This window comes from Eumetopias jubatus, unplaced genomic scaffold (genome assembly GCF_037043125.1).
Source record: "Eumetopias jubatus isolate StellerSeaLion01/CBP00866 unplaced genomic scaffold, mEumJub1_p1.0 scaffold_1, whole genome shotgun sequence".
Lineage (NCBI taxonomy): Eukaryota > Metazoa > Chordata > Mammalia > Carnivora > Otariidae > Eumetopias > Eumetopias jubatus.
The window spans coordinates 150157417-150178761 of NW_028274807.1; the positions used below are offsets into that span (position 1 = coordinate 150157417).

Here is a 21345-nt window from a genome sequence, read left to right on the forward strand (position 1 = left end):
CCTGTCCTGTTATTCCAAGGAGAACTCACAGGCCTGCCAGAAAGCAACCCACAGACGATGGGGCTCGCCTATTCTCTGCAAAGTCTTGCACCCAGGCTGGGAGGGGGGCTTGTGCAAAGTCATAAAGAGATCATGCATCAAACTGTCTGACGGCAAGAAATAATAAAAATTATTAATAAATCCTACATCAAATAGCATAATGGCAAGAAGAATCAAAACGTCCCAACCCGAACAGTTATATTAAATCTGCAAGTTCTGGCAAAAAGCATATCCACCCCACTGACTCCAGGGGTTAAATATCCAACTCTAACTCTCCGGCAAATAAAACAAGGAAAAGTCAGACCCCACCAGCTGAACGAAGCTACAGTGCAGGACACACCAGTTCAGCCTCATAAATTTATGACATGAATGAGAATTACGTAGGAATCTTTCATGTATTAAAGAAAACAGTCTCATGGTCTCCTTTGTAACGGGAACTCCAAAAATAGTATGAAATATGAAAACTTGTCTTTCACCACCTCATCCCCAAACTGTGCTGGCCAGCTCTATGCCAGAAGCAGGACCCAGGGCTTCTAAAGGGGCCACAGCCATACTGGGAGCTAGGAGTACCCCACTCCTGGCCCCAGGAGAAAGTCCTGCAAGGCCAAGCCCTACTACCAGCATCCCAGCCTCAGCCAGCATCAACGTACCGTTAAGAGGCCAGCCCCAGAGTCCCCAAGCTGGGACTGCCTCATCAGGGGTCTGAGGGCCAGGGACACACAGAAAACAGGCACCATCCCACTGGCTTTGACTTTCTGAGACCCCAGGGTCTACACCTGCCTTCTTGGAGTGCTCTAGAACAAGGAATCAAACCACGTGAGGCTCCTGACTAGTACCCATAACTCTGACCTCCCAGAAACTTCTGTAACTCTTGATTAACCACTTCAACTTGGAAACAGGCTCCAGTCCTAATGATTCTGCCCCTACCCCATCCCATCACACCTACTTTGGGGGGAGGCGAGGCAGCTGTGGCAACTCTAGTCTAGAAAGGCTCAACTGGTGTGACTGGATTAAATACTTTCCTATTCTGAGCCATCCACGGTCTTCCAGAACTCCTCTTCAGCTTCTCTGTCTGGGTGATCTTGCAGGGAAATGTAAATGATACCCTCTCCCCATCACAAAATGTGTTTGTTCATCACAGTTTACGGTTTATTCAACACCAAGATGAACTCATCGACCTCACTGTCCCCAACACCAGCCTTATGCCAGTTACTGGTATGTGCTAGTGCCGGTGTACTAAGGGGAGGTGTACACACAGGTTTCTCTGTGCACAGACTCAAGGCCCAGGTGGAAATGTGAGAGGAGCAAGTACATTCCTCCAGCTACTAAGACCCGAACTCTCCAACCTGCTTACTTGGGACTTTTGTGCCCCCTGCTCTGCCAGCCCTGCTTTCTGTCTTCCAATCAGTCAGGGTCCCTGACCTCCACCCCCAGCCTGGCTTGGAAAGGAGTTGTGTCCTGGGTACCGGGAATCCTGAGTTCTCCACCCAGAGCCACCACTAACCCCGGAGGCCTAAGGATAGTTGTAGTCATGATTGGAGTGGGGCAGGAACCCACAGGATTGATGTGTCTGGGCTTTCCAAACCTAGACTGGCTAATTCTACCTTGGGCAATCCCGTCTCCTTTGGGGCCTCAGGAGGAACAAGATAGAATACCCAAGAAGAATTCCTCCTTCCTGAGAAGGGAGGTAGGTATGGAAACAGGAGGCTGCCCCATCCCAGGGTCCTCAAGAAATCCCCCAGGTCACAATCCCTCCCTCCATTGAGAAGTCCAGGCAGTGCAGGCTGGAAGGATGGGGTGGGACCTCCTCCAGTCTCCGGTGTTCCAGAAGCACTTTTCCTGCACACACACACAGGCTGGGGGCCCTGCTGCGGGCGGCTCCTGGGCACGTCCACCCAGTCGCCACTTGCCCCAAGGATGTGGCCAGGCAGAGAGCTACAACAAGCTGGTTCCCTCCCTCACTGCCGGGGAACAAAACATTTCTCCACCTTGAAGCAGCAAAAGGGAATCAGGGTTGGCACGACAGCGGCCCACTGTCCTCCTGCAACCAACCTGACACTGCTAAATCCAGGGGAACTGAATCTCAGAAGCAAAAGATGTGGTTGAACAAGGGGACCTGAAAATCACCTAGAGGACACAGGAACAGGTTGGAAAGCTGTCTCTCTGCCGTGGGTGGGTCTGAGTTACTTGGCCTGCGTCACACACAATTCATTAAGTTGTATGGTTCCTCCACTCTAAAAATGGTAGTATTTTCCTTGGTTTAGCTGCTGGTTTTACTAAACCCTGTCTAAACAGAAGGCAATTCAGAGAGGAAAAGAGACTCGTTTCCACATGTTCGCAACCCACAACTCAATACATGGAACTTACACCAATGAATTTTAATTCATTCAAGAATTAAACTGGGTGGGGTCACTTCCTGCACTCCTCCTGAAATGCTGGCGGGATAAAACCAACCCATGGAAAGATCAAGATCTACAGACAGTGTAAGATATTATTCCTACCAACCTCTTCCAAAGATAGTCTTTTTAATGCATCAATTTTAAAATTGTTTTTTTTCCATAGCTCCTGAACTTAGCCATGAACTAGAGAAAAAAAAACAGCTTTCTAGTCTCAAATTATTCCTGAGTTTTGGCTCAATTTCTGAATGAATACCAAATAATTGGTCATGAAACAATTTAGAGGACAGTGAACTTGGGCAGACAGAGCTCTACTAGTAACCAGGGCATTTCAACATAAAACTAAAAAGACAAAACTGCCCACAGTTGTGAGGGACCACAGTCTAAATGGGAAGAAAAAAAAAAATAAGGTAAATGACCTAAATAGCTAGGTTAGAGAGGAAGGGAAAACATTCTATCAAAATAATGGACAATTAAGCAATGGTGGGCATTAAAGGCAAACTGCATAAAGCTAGCAACTTACAATTATGTAAGAGAAGCTTTAAGAGGGGAAGAGATCTTTACAGCACGTCTATATAATTCGAATCCCATCCATTTCTTTTACAGATGAAGTCACTATTACTCAGAGAAAGCAAGTAGTCTACAGCCAAACAGCAAATAAGCCTGAGGCAGGATTAAAGGGTGGGGTTCCTGACTGCCAATCTGTTTCCGCCACACCATCTTGCTTCATGTAGCACATTCACCGTGAGAACATTCTCGTCCTTGAAAAAAAGTGTTTTCCATCAGTGGATGAATGGATACACAAAATGTAGTATATACGTTCATTCAGCGGAATATTAAGTCTTAAGGAAGGAAATTCTAACATATGCTATGATATGGAAGAACCTTGAGGACATCATGCTGAGTGAAATAAGCCTGTCACAAAAGAACAAATACTGCATAACTCCACTTACATGAGGTCTCTGAAGAAGTCAAACTCATTGAGACAAAGTAGAATGGCAGTTGTCAGGGCTGGGGGGGGCGGGGGCAGGATCGGGGGGAAGGAGAGAACTCATGAGGACAGAGCTTCATTTTGGGACGATGGAAAAGTTCTAGAGATGGATATGGTGGTTGCTGTACCATAGTGAACATATGTATGGCACACTTAAAAATGGCTGAAATGGTAAATTTTGTGTTATGTATTTTTTACAAAAATCTTTAAAAAATTTTAATGTTTCATAATCTTTAAATAGTTCCTTCCACCCAAAATCTAGTACCAACTTTGCCAACTCCCTACTTTAGAAGAAGCAACTTCAACTTACTGTGTGTTATAGACTAAACATAGGTGTCCCCCCAAAATCCGTATATTGAAACCATACTCCCTTGGGAGGTGATTAGCATTAGATGAGGCCACCAGGGTAGAGCCCCCATAAATGGAATTAGTGCCCTTTTGTGAGGCCTCAGAGAGCTTGCTGCTCTCTGCTCTCCACCACATGAGGACACAAAAGAGGGCTCTCACTAGACACTGAATAGGCCAGGGCCTTGATCTTGGACTTCCCAGACTCCAGAATAGTCAGAAATAAATGTTTGTTGTTTAAGTTGCTCTGTCTGTGGTATATCTGTTACAGCAGCCCAAAATGCCCAAGACGTTGCATGTTATCTTTCACCCCTCCAAAAAAGTGACCCTGAACATGGGACAGTCACATCTCAGTGAGAGTCCCAGCTCAGAGCTGAGGAAAAGTCACAGGATGACCAAAACTAAACAGACTCATGGAATAACTACCACTGAAACATGGACAGTCAAAGCACTGTTCAGGTGTGAAAACCAAATGCTTACAGTAAGGAAAGATCTAGGACATAGAGCAGAGGGGCCTCCCAGCAAAATGTTATCAGGCTGAGGGGCCCCACCTGCCCCCTGCACCTCCTGGGACTCTATATTTTGTGTCTACAACTGTAAAATTGCAACATAGCTCGAGAAGTCTCCAGTAGAGTGTCCTAAAAAATCATACTAAAATTATCAAATAGATTTTGCTCAGTGAGGGGCCACAGCATCCCAGTAACCCCAAAGAAAACCAGCCTCCCAACAGAACAGGTGGTATAAAGAAACCTGCTATTGAATTTCCATGCCAACAATCCTTTCCCTACTTAATGAGCCTGTGACCTTCATCAGCCTCCCCAAGACTGTTTTCTCATCTGTACAATGGGGATAAGAATCCTTACCCCCAAAATGAGGTCATTACTCAGTATGATCATATATGTTAAGTACCCTAACATGATCCCTGGCAGCCAGTAGGTAAATCTGAATCTGTTAGTTTCTCTGAGAAGAAAAATACCCAAGACACCCATCATACAGATCAGCAATTTTAGAATAGGAGATTCATAAAATTTAGATATCTGTAAGGAAAATATTAGACAATATAGCTTAAGCAGTCAATAATTCCACACAATGTATGGAAACACGTTGGAAGTATAGAATATATCTGTGCCCATGGTAAAAATTCTTGGCACCAAACTGAAAGCTCAATGCGGTTCCCTGAGCCCCAAGAGCCACTGACAGAGACCTGGTCACCTCCTCTGGCCCTGGTTTTTCCCTCCAGGTACCCTCCCTCCCTCTCTCTCCACCTCAGGGTCCGTCTCCGCCTTAACTGGCTATAATACAGAACTACATCTGTTTCTAAATTTGCTGTATTTACTTAAATGAGATAATTTTTATGAAAGCTCTTTAGAAACCATAAAATCCTATGTAAATGTAGAGTTCTTTATTTAATAAAAAATTTATGGGGCTTGTTCTTGAACTTTTAAATGGATCAACTTAGCTTTTTATGGTTCTCTCCAAAACAAAACAAAAACACAACAAAATAAGACAAAACCTCAAGTCCTTTTCATTTATAAATGGCTCTTGACTGATTTTTATCCCCTGTGGAGCCACAGCATTCAACACGACAGGGAAAGAAAACTTCACATGTGAATGGGTGATCTATTTCCTTCTCTAGAAATGAGCACTGTCTTGAGAGATGCCAAAAGCAACTGGGAATAAAAGGCCAGTCACCCCCAGATTAAAAAAAAAAAAAAAAAGTGGCACAGAAATCTTTGGAATCAATAGGACAATTTTAAAGCACGGTAAAATTGGATAAATTCAGACCCCAACAATTCCCAACTTGAGAACATTTAAACATGGCATGAATTAAACTTTAGATCATCTACAAAAAGGGGAGAGGAGAGCTTACTGGCAAATAAATTGTGCAAACAGGATCTTTAAAGATATTTAAGAAATTATCTTTTCATGGAGTCTTTTTTTTTATGGAGTCTTAAAATCATTTTTGTAATACCCAACTTTTTAGCCTCCATTATCTATTCATTAAAGCAGGATTTGCTAGAAACCTTCTCTGAAGTCCTAAGGATACTTAACTGAAAAATTCGTACTTATCAAGTGTTCACACTGAGCAAATACCTCTTCAGTAGGTTAACCTCCCCATTTTACAGATGAGAGCACTGAGGCTCAAATGGTTTATCCAAAGTCACCCAGACAAAGTAGGAACCATGGGTTCAATCATGGGAACAAGGGAGCAGTAAAGCCAGATTCTGAAATTGTATGTTAGACCCTGAAAAGCCAGGGTCTAACATACAATGGTCCTCTAATTGTGCTTCTTGATCAGTGTTTCACCTGGAACACTTTTTGTTAATGTAGCAGAGCTAAAGAAAAGCCTCCCCAATTATTCCAGATTAGTGAGGCTTTTTGTCACAATAAAAAAGATGACTTGGGGGTGCCTGGGTGGCTCAGTGGGTTGAGCGGCCAACTCTTGGTTTCGGCTCAGGTCGTGATCTCATGGGTTGTGAGATCGAGCCCCCAGTGGGTTTCCATGCTCAGCGGGGAGTCTGCTTGAAGATTCTCTCCCTCTACTGCTCCCCCGGCCCGCTCACATGTGCACTCTCTAAAATAAATAAATCTTAAAAAAAAAAAAAAGATGACTTGTTTAGAGCCCCACTCCTGCCAAGCTCTGGCTTCTTGTCTCGGCAGGATCAAGGGCAAAGGATGAAAGAAATCTCTGTGCCTGATATTAACAATGCACTGACTTAACTTCAGGGAGTCCTGAAGTACAAGTTGGTTAATAGTAACAGGTTTCAGAGCGTTCGCTCTTCAGTTTACAGTTTCCCCCACGTTGTCCCGCTGAACTTCTCATTTTCTCACACACTCGGATAAAACCAAACAACATATGGTAGTAATGATGCTGTTCTCGTATCCCACACAAACTAAATGGCTGACTTAATAATGGTATGCTCCACTGGTTTATTTTACTTTGTGCCCGAAATTCATTTTTGTTTCCCATTCCCTCTACATTTCCTGGTTCCAAACAGGATATTCTGATAGCATTTCCCACCCAACCAGAAACAGGAAGCACCTGAAAAGTCATGAGAAAAATGTCTTTGTGCCAAAGACCGATGTTTTAAGAATTCGAAAGTTCAAGACAGTCTAGACACAGGCCCACAGACTTCGAGGCTTTCATTAAACCAACCTGGCAACATTCTGAAGCGAGCACAGGTGCCCCTCCGGGAGACCCAAAATAAGGCCACAATGAGACACAATGTGTGGTCTTTCTGAACATTCTGAATTTTCTCAGGAGCCTCCCCCCCGCCATGAGAACCATCAGAGGTAATGCAATGGAGGCCCAGCCACAGGCCTGAGGCCATAGAGACAGAAGCATGGAAGAGCGGCCCCCCACCAAGCCTCCCATGCTCCTCAGTGGTCCTTCAGCTATTCCACAGCAGGCACACTCAGAAGAGGCAGGGCCCCTTTCTCCCCTCCCAGCACCCACTGCCATGACCAACAGTGGATTCCCACCATTCTTCTCTTCCAGGAGCCCCCGTCAGCAGCAGACCCTAAGCAGGCATCCATTTCTCCAGGTTTACATGAAATAAGCTGTCTTAATGCCACTTAGAGCTTGGATGCAGCTTGGGCCTTTGGGGAGAGGTGCCCTGCGGGACACACTGGCATGAACTTCTCTCCCCACACAGCTCTCCCACTCGGGAAACATCATGTTTCCTCTGTTTTCCCCTGTAGATGGGGAACTTCTCAACAGCTGGGGCTGTGTCACTTGGGTTTTATCTATGAGGCACTTAAGATTATGTGGACTGTATTCCTAGCAGACAAATTAGTCACCCCACAGTGATTAACACACATTTGCCTAGCATACAGTATGCACAAAATATGGAATATCAGCATATATATGCTTAGCGTACACACACACACACACACACACGTTGGGCACTATTCTAAGAACGGACAAGTTTTACCTTACCTTGTCCTCTTCACAGACCCTGGAGGTAGCTTAGGCACATTCACAAGGGCAAAGCCAGGACTTGAACTCTGGCAGTCTGGGTCCAGAGCCTGTGCTCTTAGCCACCATGCTACTTTGCCTCTCCATTGCATGACAACAGAATGGAAAGAAAAACTTGGCCTTGAGCAAGCCACACCACATCTCTAGACCTTAGTAAAGATAGGCTCATCGAGAGGATATCCAAAAGGCCTTGTCAAATTCTGAAATACTTCTGTTGTACTGTACTTAGCTGTAATGTGATCCCTCACTTGGAACAGAGAGCTTGAGTCACTGAGTTTTTCCACATTAAAAGAAAAATATGGTTGCTTGAAGACCCAAAGTAGCCCACAAAACTGGACGGGGGGACATCCCCAAAGCCAACAGAGCACAGGAAAGGGTCCTCTAACTGGGACAACATCCTGCATCCTGCCAAGTCAGTCGTCTAGAGAAATCGGAGTGTTTGCCACCCCTTGCCTCCTACAGGAACAAAAACCACAGAAGCATTCTCCTCAGTGCCCCATTCTTCTAGAGGCTGCTCTTGATACCCCAACACTCCCCAGCCCCATGAATGAGTTAGCACACAGAAGTGTGTGTGTGCCCATGGAGAAGGAAGACTGGAGAGGGGTACCACCATTTTGCTAATTTCTTTGCTGGCTCCATTTGGCCAACATTAAGTCAAGGTACAAAGAGCAATCCTGGCAGCCTGGGTTGATTGTCCATCCACTGTTGTGTGAGGAATCTGGGATCACGGGATGAGCCCCACGTCAGCTATTACTGCATAACGACCGTGAAACGTCTGTGACAACTGACAAGCATTCCTGTCCCACTCCAACTCCCACAGATCAGCTGGGCTTTGGCTGATCTAGTTGGGCTCCGGCTGCAGGTTCAGTTCAGGTCTGTTCCACACGTAGCTCTTCTGGGATGAGTCACAGGAGGCATGTTCCATGGTGAGGGTCCCAAGGACCCAGAGGGGGAAGAAACACACCACACTTCCTAAGGCCTCAGCTCAGAGCTCTCACACGCTTGTGAATGAGGGACGTGTGGAGCAACCCTGAACCGAGAGGTCACCTGGCCCTGCTGTGGCTCCTCCTTGGCTCATGAGGGCTTCTGCGTTCCTGCCAAGCATCAGGGGCCCCACCCAGACCCCGCCGCCCTCACCGTTTCCAGGATGCAGCCTGGCAGCCAGCACCTGCATCTCCCTGCCGGGGGGGCCTTCCCTACCCCCACACACGGCAAGACAATGGTGGAAAGATTCCAGCCCCTACATGCCTCAGGTGGATAATCCCAAGGTGTGTTCTCTGCTGGCCCCAGAGCTCCCCAAAGACCGCACCCCAACTGCCCATGATGGTAACTTGTAATTGGCATCCCTTATGGGCTGCCTTCCCTCCTCTTCTTGCTTCCCACACCCCCACTGGGGTCTTCTGGAATGACCTCCAGAAAACTACCCATATTCAAACCCAAGTGAAGGGAGTTGTAAAGATTAAATGAGAGAAGGCATAAAGTCCCCAAACCAACACTGGCCTAGTGCTGAGCTCACAGCCGCTTAATGACACATCATGTGCAAGCGTGAGCCACGGTGGCTACAAGCTCTAGCAACCTCTTGCGAGGTCTCACCTTTTGTGTTCTGATGCTTACGGTGGGATACAGAGGAATCACCAGGGACAGCAACATGTCCCTATTTCCACAACACATCTTCTGGGAAAACCAACATCCTGGTCCTATTGCATAACTAGTCTGGATTCAACAATCACTGACTTCAGCACCCCCATCGATTCCCTCACCTCTCCCCAGGCCAACCAGCTACCCGAAGAGTTGCTCCAGCGGCTTCCCCTTTTCTTCCTGGGGGTGGGGTCGGGGGGAGTGAGGAATAAGCTGGGGCAGTCAGAACACAGCCTTGACCCCTTATTGATGTATTTCTACTATCTGTCCCTCTTTGCCGACTACATTATATCCATTTTTCAGATGGAGTTTTTCTTCTGACTGGGACAATACAGAGATAAACAGGGCCAAAGTTCAATGCTGACACAGAGGAAAAGAACAAGGCTCGCCCTCATGGAAGGACAGGGTTCGTGCCTCCTGCGGATACCCTGCCAGTTCTTCCGTGGGGCCACTGCACAGAACGCCTGCTCGGGACACCAGGGTCCCCTTCAGGGCCCTGGAGGGTCCTCCAGGAGGCAGAAAATGCATGTGTCCAGACAGCATTTGCAGAACCATCTTTGGTGGCCACAAAATTGGAAGCCTGGGAAACCCCAGGGAGGCCCAGAGGAAATGTGGACACAGGCTAGTGGAGACTTCGGTCCGAGCAAGTAAATTAGAGGGAGAATTAAAATATAAAGGGGGGGGGGAATCAGAGGGGGAGACGAACCATGAGAGACGATGGACTCTGAAAAACAAACTGAGGGTTCTAGAGGAGAGGGGGTGGGGGGATGGGTTAGCCTGGTGATGGGTATTAAAGAGGGCACGTTCTGCATGGAGCACTGGGTGTTATGCACAAACAATGAATCATGGAACACTACATCAAAAACTAATGATGTAATGTATGGTGATTAACATAACAATAAAAAATTTAAAGGAAAAAATATATATAAATAGCACAGCACTTAGAGAGGGAACAAGAGCTAACTCCCTCGGAATTAGGCAACGAACACGGGAGTGTACAAACTATAAAACCGATGAAAAGGAGAGCATTTCCTGAATCCTTAAACTTCAAGTTCAACTGAGCTAAATAATGATCAGCTCAATAAAGATCTTTTTTTTTTTTTATTAAAAAAATGGTGATGATCAGCTCAATGGTGTTTGGAGGTTTTAAGCAGGGAGCCTGAGAAAATACATTTCCTTCCAAGATCCCAAGTGCCCCTTGCCAAAGAGGTCTTCAAACTGTTGTGAGAGTATGGGGACCAGATGGGAAGGAAAGTCAGCCTGGGGACGTTATGGAATGACTGACTCCTGGGTTTCCTCTTCCTGCTCCTCAGGACATTTGTCCACAGGAGCTGTAGGACCATCTGGGAGCTGGGACCATGGAGACCATCTGAGCCAACCTCTGAATTTTCAGGCGAGGACATCGGGGTCGAGAGAAAGTAGGTCTCCCAAGGCTGCCCAGCATGTGGCAGTGCCAGAAAACCAAGTTCTGCCTAATCATTTGGCTGAGGCTTGGTGAATTTTGGTCTGAGACTTCATATAGCTAGGTAAGCACTGTGGGCTCTGGGGCAGAGATGGGCAGGGCTGGGGCTCGGTGGGGCCTGGAACCATGGCCCCCTGCTCACCCCCATTCCCTGGGCAGGCCCTGGGTGCCAAGAGACCCACTGAGGACCCAGTGCTGCCCTCCAGCTAGAGTTTGGAAAGCTGAGGGAAACAGATGATGGGAGTTGTTCAGGGCACAGTGGCAGGGGTGGGGTGGGGTGGGGTGGGGGTGTGGGTGGGGAATCAGCAGTGCTCACCTTCATAGCAAGGGATCAGTGTCCTGCCTTTGGCCTGGAGATTGGATGGGATGATGTAACAGAAGCCGTGGGGCAGGATATGGTCTGTTTCATAGTAGATGTTCTTCCAGCGGTGGGCACAGGCCTAAAGGACAGAGAAGGGGTCAGAGCAGGAAAGTCAGCGCCAGGAGGTCCCAAAGCAGAGCCCTGGCAATGCCAAGTGGTTCTGGGGAGGAGAGGGGCAGAGAGGCCACAAAGCCACCCTCCCTCCTGCCCAGCCACAGCTTGGCACCAGGTACTGTTTGGGGTATCAGCCACCTATACAAACAAGAACAAGCCCCTGGGAGGCTACTAGGAAGAAACGGGAAACAAACACATAAACTAATAAGGGTTGTACCTAGTGCTGAGCCCTGGGAAGGAAAGACCCGGGGTTATGGGACAGAGACTCCAGGGGTGGGAAGGACAGAGGTCAGGGAGAGAGCACCAGCCACACTGAGCACGAGGGTGTGGTCATCAGGTGCTGAGGAAGCACGTGAGAAAGGCTTGTAGGTTCAAGGGAAAGGAAGGTCGTCGATGGGCTGGTCTGGACTGTGGTGGGAAGAAAGAAGTCAGAGAGGGGACAGGGTCAGCCCACGGGGGTCTTGCAGACCTTGGGGACTATTACTTTGGTGGACGTGCAGGGGAAGCTGACAGAGTCTCATACAGGTGAGTGGCACGATCTGCTCCACAGTTTAGAAAAACAACATAACCACTGTGTGGAGACCGCAGGTGGGCAAGAGTGGAAGTGAATGTCCAGGTGAGAATGGACGCTGGCCTGGCCCAGAACAGGGGCAGTGGAGAGGAGAGGAGAGGAGGGGATGGCTTCAGGGTGCATGCTGGGGGTACAGCTGATGGGCCCTGGGGAACCACCAGATTGGGGGAGAGCAGGAAAGGCAGGAAAAGGGAATCAGGTGAAGATAAGACAACCCCCAACACCCACCTTGAGGCCCTCAGGCCAGGATGGGTATGCTATGCATGCCTCACAGGTGCATCTGTTCACTTAGTCACCCATCAAGTATTTATTGAGCACCTACTGTGTGCCAGGCTCTGTACTAGGCCCTGAAGATACAGCAATGAATAGTCCGAGCCCTGGGTCAGTCTGGTGGGGGAGACAGACTCCAGCCCTCATAAGGCTGCTGGACAGCAGGGCACACTTTGGGGAGCTCCTGTTTTGAGCTGGTTCAGGGCAAAGTAGCAGGTTGAACCACTGCCCGTGTTTGACTATTTTTGCCTACAGAAAGATTTCAGCATGCACAACATTAACTACAAGTAGATGTTGATGGTTCTTTTTACAAAGTAGATTTACATACAGCAGAATGCACAAATCTCAAGTATACCATTTAATGAGCTTCGGCAAAGGTGTACACTCATGTAGACAGACCCTAAGCAAGATACAGAACATTTCCACTTCACCCCAAAGCTCCCTCATGCCAGAAAGTGGCTGGTTTCCACAGGCAGTCAGGGAGGGCTACTCTGAGGAGGTGCCATCTGAGCAGAGGCCTGAGAAATTGAGGGAATGGCTGGGAGGGCTCTGAGGTGGGCTATCGCTTGGCATCTATGAGATGAGGCCATTAGGGACAGACAGATCCCTTAGCTCTCTGACAGCCTCTCAGCGCTGGGGTCCAACAGACCCTGGAATGGCAGCCAGCGGCAGGAACATGGGTGCATCCTTCCCCACCCACCAAAGAACACTCCCAGCCTCACACTCGGACATAACTGCCCACTCCATGTGTGACTGCACAAGTCCGAATATCCACAAGTTTGGTCGGGGTCCGACCGGCTGACTCCAAGGGCGCACCCAGTTCTCGTGCGCATGCGCCACTCACTTCCACTACCGCGTCACTTCGTTCTAGCCTACAAATGTATTTCCTTAAAATACCACATTTTAAAATAATCAGAATTTTTAACATTTTGGTTTCTCTACCTCAAATGCACAACAGGCCACAATGTTCAGCATTTATATGGCCCACGTTTGACTTCTGCAGCCCTGGAGGGTGGGCACAGGAGTCCGGAATTCCTGTTTTCCACATGGGAACCCCAAGTGGGCTCAGAGGTAGCAAGTGCTACAAACGGGACTGGAACCCACCGTTTCGGGGCCTTCCTCATCTCACTAGAAAACATTTTCCATTTCCTTTTTTTTTTCTTTAATTTTCCATCTTCCATTTAAAATTTCTAGTTCCTTGGGGCGCCTGGGTGGCTCAGTCAGTTAAGCGTCTGCCTTCAGCTCAGGTCATGATCCCAGGGTCCTGGGATGGAGCCCGGCATCCGGCTCCCTGCTTAGCAGGGAGTCTGCTTCTCCCTCTGCTCCCCCAACCGCATTCTCTCTCTCAAATAAATAAATAAAATCTTTAAACAAACAAACTTCTAATTCCTGCCTGAGAAGCGGTCAAACCCACCGCCTGAGATAGCTCCGGTAGCTCTTGGGCTTCCAGCCTTACCCACAGGTCCTAATACCCCTGAAATAACCACTGTGGGGCTCAATGAAATACCCAGGGCACCGAGGGAGAAAGGGGCCTCTCTGGAGCCCTCAGATCATCCTCTGATGAAAGTCACGCCCTGCCATCCTCTCTGCTCTTCATTCCTTCAAAGTAACCACCCCCAGGACCCCTGACAAGGCCACTCTCTGCCCAAGGGCAAAACTACTGGAAAGGTGAATTTGCCCACACACTCACTGGCTCTTGCCCTAGAACATTAAACTACATAAAACAAATCTCTTCTTATTCTTTATATTGCAAACCTTCATTCCTCCCCACTTGATACTGTCTTGTGCTCACAGCATGTTTCTCAAGGAGCTGTACAAATCCATCACAAAGCATATAATTGCTCTACTCCACTAAGTAGTTGATTTTTTAAATTTTTAGTTCTGACTCAATTCTGATGGCTTGCAAGCCATCTAGTTGGCTGGCAAATGACTTCTATTTTAGCTTATAGAACTCAGCAAAGCCCTTGGCTTCCAGGGCTTACTGCATTTTATTGTATTTCTGGGCTGAAGAGACCATAAAAAGAGGCGGATGTTTATCATGGGGCATGCTGACTCTTCTAAGGAAGGACATTCTGCATTTAATGTCTAGTTTATTGTGTCATTTGTTTTTGGTTTTTTTTAAGTGCCATAAACTGTTTAAGGAGTGATCTTGAAGAATTCCTAGAAAATCCAAATATTGCTTTTCACAGTAAACTAAACTAAAATTAAAGCATTCTGTGAGGTCAGAGATCAAAGTGTCAAAGGCAGTATGCATGTAGGAAAACAACAGAGTATTTCTGAATATAAATTATAGAAAGAAAAGACTGTTTAGCCCTGATTATCATTATATATACACATGCATGTCAATCTGACTCCTACATTAAAAAAAAATTCCTAGGGACTGTCTCCAAAGGATTACTAACCCCATCAATCTCTCTAAATGAGTTCTGCTGTGAGGGAGGAAGGGGGGCAAAGCAGGGAAGAACAGGAAAAGAAGAGCATTCTCTAAAAACAGCAAGACCAAACTCAGATTCCAAATAATTCCAAATAAGGGGAGGAGGGTCTACCATCACCCCCAAATCTTAGAATCTGACATCTTTCCAGTTATAGGGATTTTTTTTTTTTTACTTCCAAAAAATAAAAAGGAGAAAATGAGCAATTTTTATTTCAAAGGTCTTTTTTGTTGTATGGAAACAGCACATCCTTCCTGGGCGGGTGGTGGGGGGCGGGGGGGGGAGGGGGAGTGGATCTTGGGCCTCTCCCAATGGCTCAGCCACAAAGGCACGTAGGTCCCCACCCCACCCTCTTACACAGATGGCCAGAGCTATTACCACACTTCAGGTCCACCCTGCACAGCCAGGGCCAGGCCCTGGGCCACCAAGAACGTGGGTGGAGGGGGTCAGGGCCATGATGCCACAGATCTCCCCCACCTGGCAAGGAACACCCCCTCCCCGCCCCCTGCTCCAAGGGAGGACAGAGTGGCCTGGGAGGCACAGGGAAGGGGCTTCTGGGGTATTGGGAAAGTCCGTTCTGAGAATGTTAACCAAATGACAATTCATCAAAGTGAACACAAATTATTTATGTACTTTCTTGCATGTGTTATGGCTCATTAAAAGTTCTCTAAACAACAACAACAACAACAACCAGGAAACACTGCAACAGAAGTAAATGCAGAAATGGACCCTGCAGCTTTGAAAACAGCAGACAGATGAAAAGGGGTGAAATAGACAGGGACTGCCCTGGCATTTGGAAAGGACGCGGCATAGAGGTGAGAACGCCGTTGCCACCAGAAATAATCTAGATGCTTCCATTATTTGTCATCTGAGCCTTGGAGATGACTGAAAAGCAGAAACATCAGACTTGAACATTTTGAGGTGCCCTCCCAAATCCAATAAAAGAGTCCGTGCCTATGCTGGGTAGGTTGGTAAAAAATGATTTCTTTTTCTCTATTTCTTAAACTGTCATCTGCACGCTGGGTGTGCCAGAGGACAATGTGGGGAGGCAAGAGGCTTGCCCCTAATGCCGATGCGGTGTTTGCACCTGGTATCATTTGTTTGCTGGGGGGAAAGTGGAAGGTACCGCAACACCTGTGAGCCAAGACTAGCAGCTATGAAGCCAAAGTCAGCTCACCAGAACTGGTTGCTGGGTTCAGGGCTGAGAAAACGTCATTGGTCAACGAGACACTTGAAGCCCTGTCACAGCTTTCAAATTCTCCATCTGTTCTTTACTTTGAATCAGCACCAGATGCCATTTTCAAAAAGCCCACCCCACCTCCCCCCACTTCAAACCCACCCTGGAATCCAACATTATGTTCCTTAGGGATACAGGTCCCATGCTCACACCCCAGGTACCTCCTGCGCCTTCAAAGGTGTTTGAATAACACTCGTCTTCCTGTGTTTAATTTTCAAATAAATACTTGCCTCACAAAAAGCCTTGACAGGTGGACTTGACTCATTAAAGAAAAAGCAAGTGGATAAAAGACCTCCAAAATGTAAACATGGATGATGTCACCACTCCCTGTGCCTTGCTGTCACCTCTCATCCCTCGGGCCATTTGACAGCATTTAGCCTCACGCTTCTATCCACCACTCAGTCAGCCACCAAGAAGGGATGGCAACTGATTTGCTTTCTAATTGTTTTAACAGTGACACTCAGACCTCATATTACTCAAACACACCTTTAGACACCCCTCCTTAGAGAGATTGTCTCCAAGCACTGACAGTGAAAAGGGTAAATGATGTGGCCTGTCCCCACGCAGCTTCCATAAAAAAGGAGACACACACAGGATGTTATACATACAAAGGCCACGGCATAATGCTCAGTTCCTAATGACCCAAAAGATGCTAAGCTTATTCCAGCAATCACCGTTACCAAATGACAGCCTTCAAGGAGGAAGCTGAGTCTAAACCAGGAGGACAGAGGGGGCCGGGAACAGAGAAGACTTAGGGCAAGCCTTTCCTAGCAACATGGCACGTGTGCAAAAAGCTACAAGGACAAGTCAACAACAACAAAAAAATCCAATTTAAAAATGGGCAAAGGAGTCGAACAGACATTTCTCCAAAGAAGGTATACAAATGGCCATCAAGCACATGAAAAGATGCTCAGTATCACTAATCATTAGGGAAATTCAAATATCATTAGAGAAATTCAAAACACCATCTTGCACCCACTAGGATGGCCACTAGTAAAGGAAAGGAAATGTGTTGGCAAAGCTGAGGAGAAACTGGAACCCTTCTCTTGTGCACTGTTGGTGGGAATGTAAAATGGTGCAGCCGCTGTGGGAAAACAGTGTGGCAGTGCCTCAAAAAATTAAAAATAGTTTAGCAATCCTACTTCTGGATAGATATACAAAATAATCGAAAACAGGATCTTGAAGAGCTATTTGCACACCCATGTTCATAGCAGCATTATTCACAACAGCCAAGAGGTAGAAGCAACCCAAATATCCATCACTGGATAAACAAAATGTGTATATACAAACAGTAGGATAGTATTCAGCCCTAAAAAAGAAGGAAATAGGGGTGCCTAGGTGGCTCAGTCGGGTGAGCGTCTGTTGATTTCAGCTCAGGTCATGATGTCAGGGTCATGGGATTGAGCCCCACACTGGGCTCCATGCTGGGCATGAAGCCTGCTTAGGACTTCCTCTCTCCCTCTCCTGCTGCCCCTCCTCTTGCCCTGCATGTGTGCATGCTCTCTCTAAAAGAAAATTTAAATTTAAAAGAAAAAAAGAAATACTGTCATATGCCACAATATGGATGAACCTTGAGGACATTATGCCAAGTGAAATAAGCCAGTCACGAGATAAATACTGCATGATTCCATTTATGTGAGTTATCAAATATAGTCAAACTCTTAGAAACAGAGGAATGGTGGTTGTCAGAGGCTGGGAGCAGCAGGAAAGGGCAAATTCAGTGCATACAGTTTGTTTTACAAGATGAAAAAGTTGAGAGATCTGCAGCCCAACAAAGTGCACACAGGTAATGCTACTATACTGCACATTTAAAAATGGTTAAGATGGGGCGCCTGGGTGGCTCAGCTGTCAAATAAAATCTTTTTCTTTTAAATGGTTAAGACAGTTTTATATTGTCTTTGACCACAGTTTATTTTTTTTAAGATTTTATTTATTTATTTGACAGAGAGACAGACAGCGAGAGAGGGAACACAAGCAGGGGGAGTGGGAGAGGGCGAAGCAGGCTTCCCGCGGAGCAGGGAGCCCGATGCGGGGCTCGATCCCAGGATCCCGGGATCATGACCTGAGCCAAAGGCAGACGCTTAACCGACTGAGCCACCACAGTTTAAAAAAAAAAAAAAAAAAAGGCCATGAGGACGTCCGTCGGACGTCCCTCCTTCTCCAGCACCCATGGGGTGGCTCATTGAATGGATGAAGCAGTAATTGTGTGAAACAAGAGAACAATAGCTCTGCGTGTGATGAATTAGAGCAGGATTATCACAGCAGATTATCAGATCATAGCACCATCTCCACTAAGCACCAGCTCTGCCTTCTTGGCTTCCTTTGCTAACTCGTCCCGTGATCCTCACTGCTTTTATGTCCCCAGAGATGGCCTCCTTCTCAGACTGATTCGCAGTGACATAGAACCCTCTGGAAACAAGTTCTTGGCCACAAAGAGGTTATCCATCTGCAGGGAGAGGAAACGTTTTCACCGGAGCAACCTCTGGCTCTTGGGCATTGTGAGTTGTGCAGACCACCCCTCCTCTGCTCTGAATTTCGACCTCAGGCCACCCCGATTTGGAGATGGATCAGCTCCTTCCCTCCTTTCCAGAGGATGGCAGACCAGCATCCCAGGCCTCCTGGGGCTGCGCTGTCTGGTCAGGGTCGGGCCACTATGTCTGGAAGAATGTCGAGGCTTGGAGATGGTCCAGGAAGCCCGCAACAGTGATTAAAGCGCTGGACATGGAGACAAACAGCGGATCTACAGTGGTTCCACAGGGAGGCCCCTCCACACGGTGACAGCATCCAGCTGCTTCCTCCCTCCCCAAGGGGGCCTGGCAAGGGGCAGATGCTACATTTGTGGTGAGAAGGCAGGCCGAATTCACAAGAACAGCCTCTGCCATGGAGAACTTTAACACAAAAGTGGGCTTCTCAAAGAGGGGAAGGAGACATTTGGCCTAGACCTGTAAAGAAAACCTGTTTCCCCGGGGGAGAAAATATAAATATGTAAAACCCTCAACTTTACAGCATGTGGGCCCAAAGGAAGCTTTCAATGAACGGCAGCTGGTAATATTTTCCCTCCTCGATCTTATGCTTTAATAAGAAAAATCTTCATAGAGCTTCCAAGAAAAGCCAATGAAAAGAAAGGGCCTATGAAGTCAGAATGCTGGTTATCTCAGTGGAGAGGGGCACGAGGAAACATTCTGGTATCAGCAACAGGGATTCAGGAGTGTGGATATGAAAACCCCACCAAGCTGTTTGCGTCAGGCTGGTAAGTACTTTAGAGTTCTACCGTAATAGGAAAGAGGAAAAGACAAAGAAAAAAGTAGACAAAACTTCTGAGGCAGTTACAAATGCCTTTTTTGTTGCGTCCAATAAAACCTTCTGGAGTGATGGAAATGTTTTCTCTGTGTGCTGTCCAACACAGTAGCCAGGAGTCACGTGCCGCTACCGATCACTTGCAATGGGGCTAGTATGATTGAAAAACTAAAATTTTAATTTAGATAAATTTAAAATGTACTGACTCCATGTGGCTGGCAGCTACCTCACTGGATGGCGTAGCTCTAGGATATCACAAATCTCAAGGGTAAAGACTTTTCTTTGCACCTCCTCAAAGCACCTAATGAACCTGAGTACCTCATATGCACTTTGGGAGCCAAATAGAGTTGACCCTTGAACAACGTGGTGGTTAGGGGCACCAAACTCTCATGCACTTGAAAAGCTGCATATAACTTTTGACTCCCCAAAAACTTAATAGTCTGTTGACCTGAAGCCTTATTGAGAACATAAATAGTCAGTTAACACATATTTTGTATGTTATATATACTAGACACTATAGTCTTACAATATAGTAAGCTAGAGGAAAGAAAAAACTAAGAAAATCCTATGGAAGAGAAAAGACATTTACAGAAAATTCACCTATAAGTGGACCCATGCAGTTCCCACCCATGTTGTTCAAAGGTCAACTGTAAAGCATGAAAAATAACCTGCTTTCCTAGTATATAATACTATGTAGGAATAAATAGGAATATACTACTGATACACACAACACGGGTTAATCTCAAAAGTATTGAGCGAAAGAAGCCCTACACAAAAGAGCACACACAGTAGATTTCCATTTATATGAAGTTCTAGGAATATAAAAAGTAATCCTCAGTAATACAAATCACAACAGTGGTTGCCTCAGGGTGGGACGAACTGACTAGAAAGGAACAAAGAGAACTTTTTGGGGATGACAGAAATATTCTATGACTCAGTGGGGGTGGGGGAATTACACAGGAGAGCATCATGGCCAAAACCCAAACTATAATCTTAAATTCTGTGCATTTCATGCACAGTATACCTCAAAAAACACCCACTCACGAAAATGCTTATGTAAGGAACGAGATTTCCGAAGCATTCCTCATACACATTTTGTCATGTTAAAACAACCGTATCTCTACATCCTGGAACAGACATTAAACATCTGACCAGATAAAGAAAATAAAAAGATCAGTCATTGGTCCAAGCAGTAGTCCAGAGCAGGCAACCTCAAGGCCACTCCCCCGTCGCCATGCCATCCAGCCTGCCTACGGGATCACAAGGTCATGCATCCTCAGAGCACCACCCCCCAGCACGGCACGCCCAGGAGGCCTTACCAGCACGAGGCCATCAGCCTTGGGCTGCCGGGCCAGGCTCACCCCCATCCACTCATCATCCCGGTCTTCCCGGCAGGTCTTTCCACACGGCATGCCCCGGTTCTTCCCTGGATGAGAGAGAGAAAAGCCAGGCGTGCTTTGAGAAACGATGTTCTGCTGGCTGCTTTTCAAAGGGTGGTCTACAGTCCAAATGCTGGTTACCTGCCAGTGAGAAAATAAGGAACTTGGAACAAAGTGAAAATCAACTCCTTCACGATGTCCTGTGGGCTGTTTAGTTGAGCCAATATTTTTTTTCAGCACAGGACTTGCTCCGTGAAGGAAGCAGTGCGGAGATTTATGTTCTGAAGCTGACTCCGCGATCTGTTACGTACCAGGAATAGCGGTTCACAAACCCGTCATTTTGAGTAGCACTAAAGAACACTGCAGACACCTCTCCCTTTCAGCTAAAGAACATCAGAACGATTCTTCGTTTAAAAAAATACAACTAGAAGCTCTTGTTGGGAAAGAACTTTGGAGAAAGTCAGGACCTGAAGGAATTATAATAAAATAGCTCCCACAATGTGCCAAGCACAGATCTATGTATCACCTCTCTTACTTAACCTTCTGAAGGTATCTTAGTCCTGACTTTACAGGCAAGCCAGCTGAGGCCAAAGAGGCTATGGGATTTTCCCAGTAAGTCCCAACTAGTAACTGGCAGAGCTGGGCTCTGAACCCAGGCGCAGTCACCCAATTCCAAAGATGATGGATCATGTATTTTCCACTGGACCTAAATGAGCTTTTTAAGACCTCCATCCATCATATCTTTCCCTACTTAAAATATAAAGCCTAAGATTGATTTTAATGGCCTCCCCCTTAAGCATAAAATCTTCACACCTTACCCCAGCCTGCTGGGGC

General features: G+C 46.8%; 1 protein-coding gene across 1 annotated transcript in view; it reads right to left on the reverse strand.

Annotated features, from left to right (window-relative positions):
* Positions 1–21345, reverse strand: part of ITGA9 (integrin subunit alpha 9) — a 333429-nt gene that overhangs the window by 295119 nt on the left and 16965 nt on the right. Inside the window, exons 3-4 of the mRNA XM_028107025.2 lie at positions 20452–20558; positions 11167–11290 (exon numbers count right to left, since the gene is read on the reverse strand). Coding sequence (XP_027962826.1) covers positions 11167–11290; positions 20452–20558 — 231 coding nt within the window. The remainder of the gene's footprint in view (positions 1–11166; positions 11291–20451; positions 20559–21345) is intronic.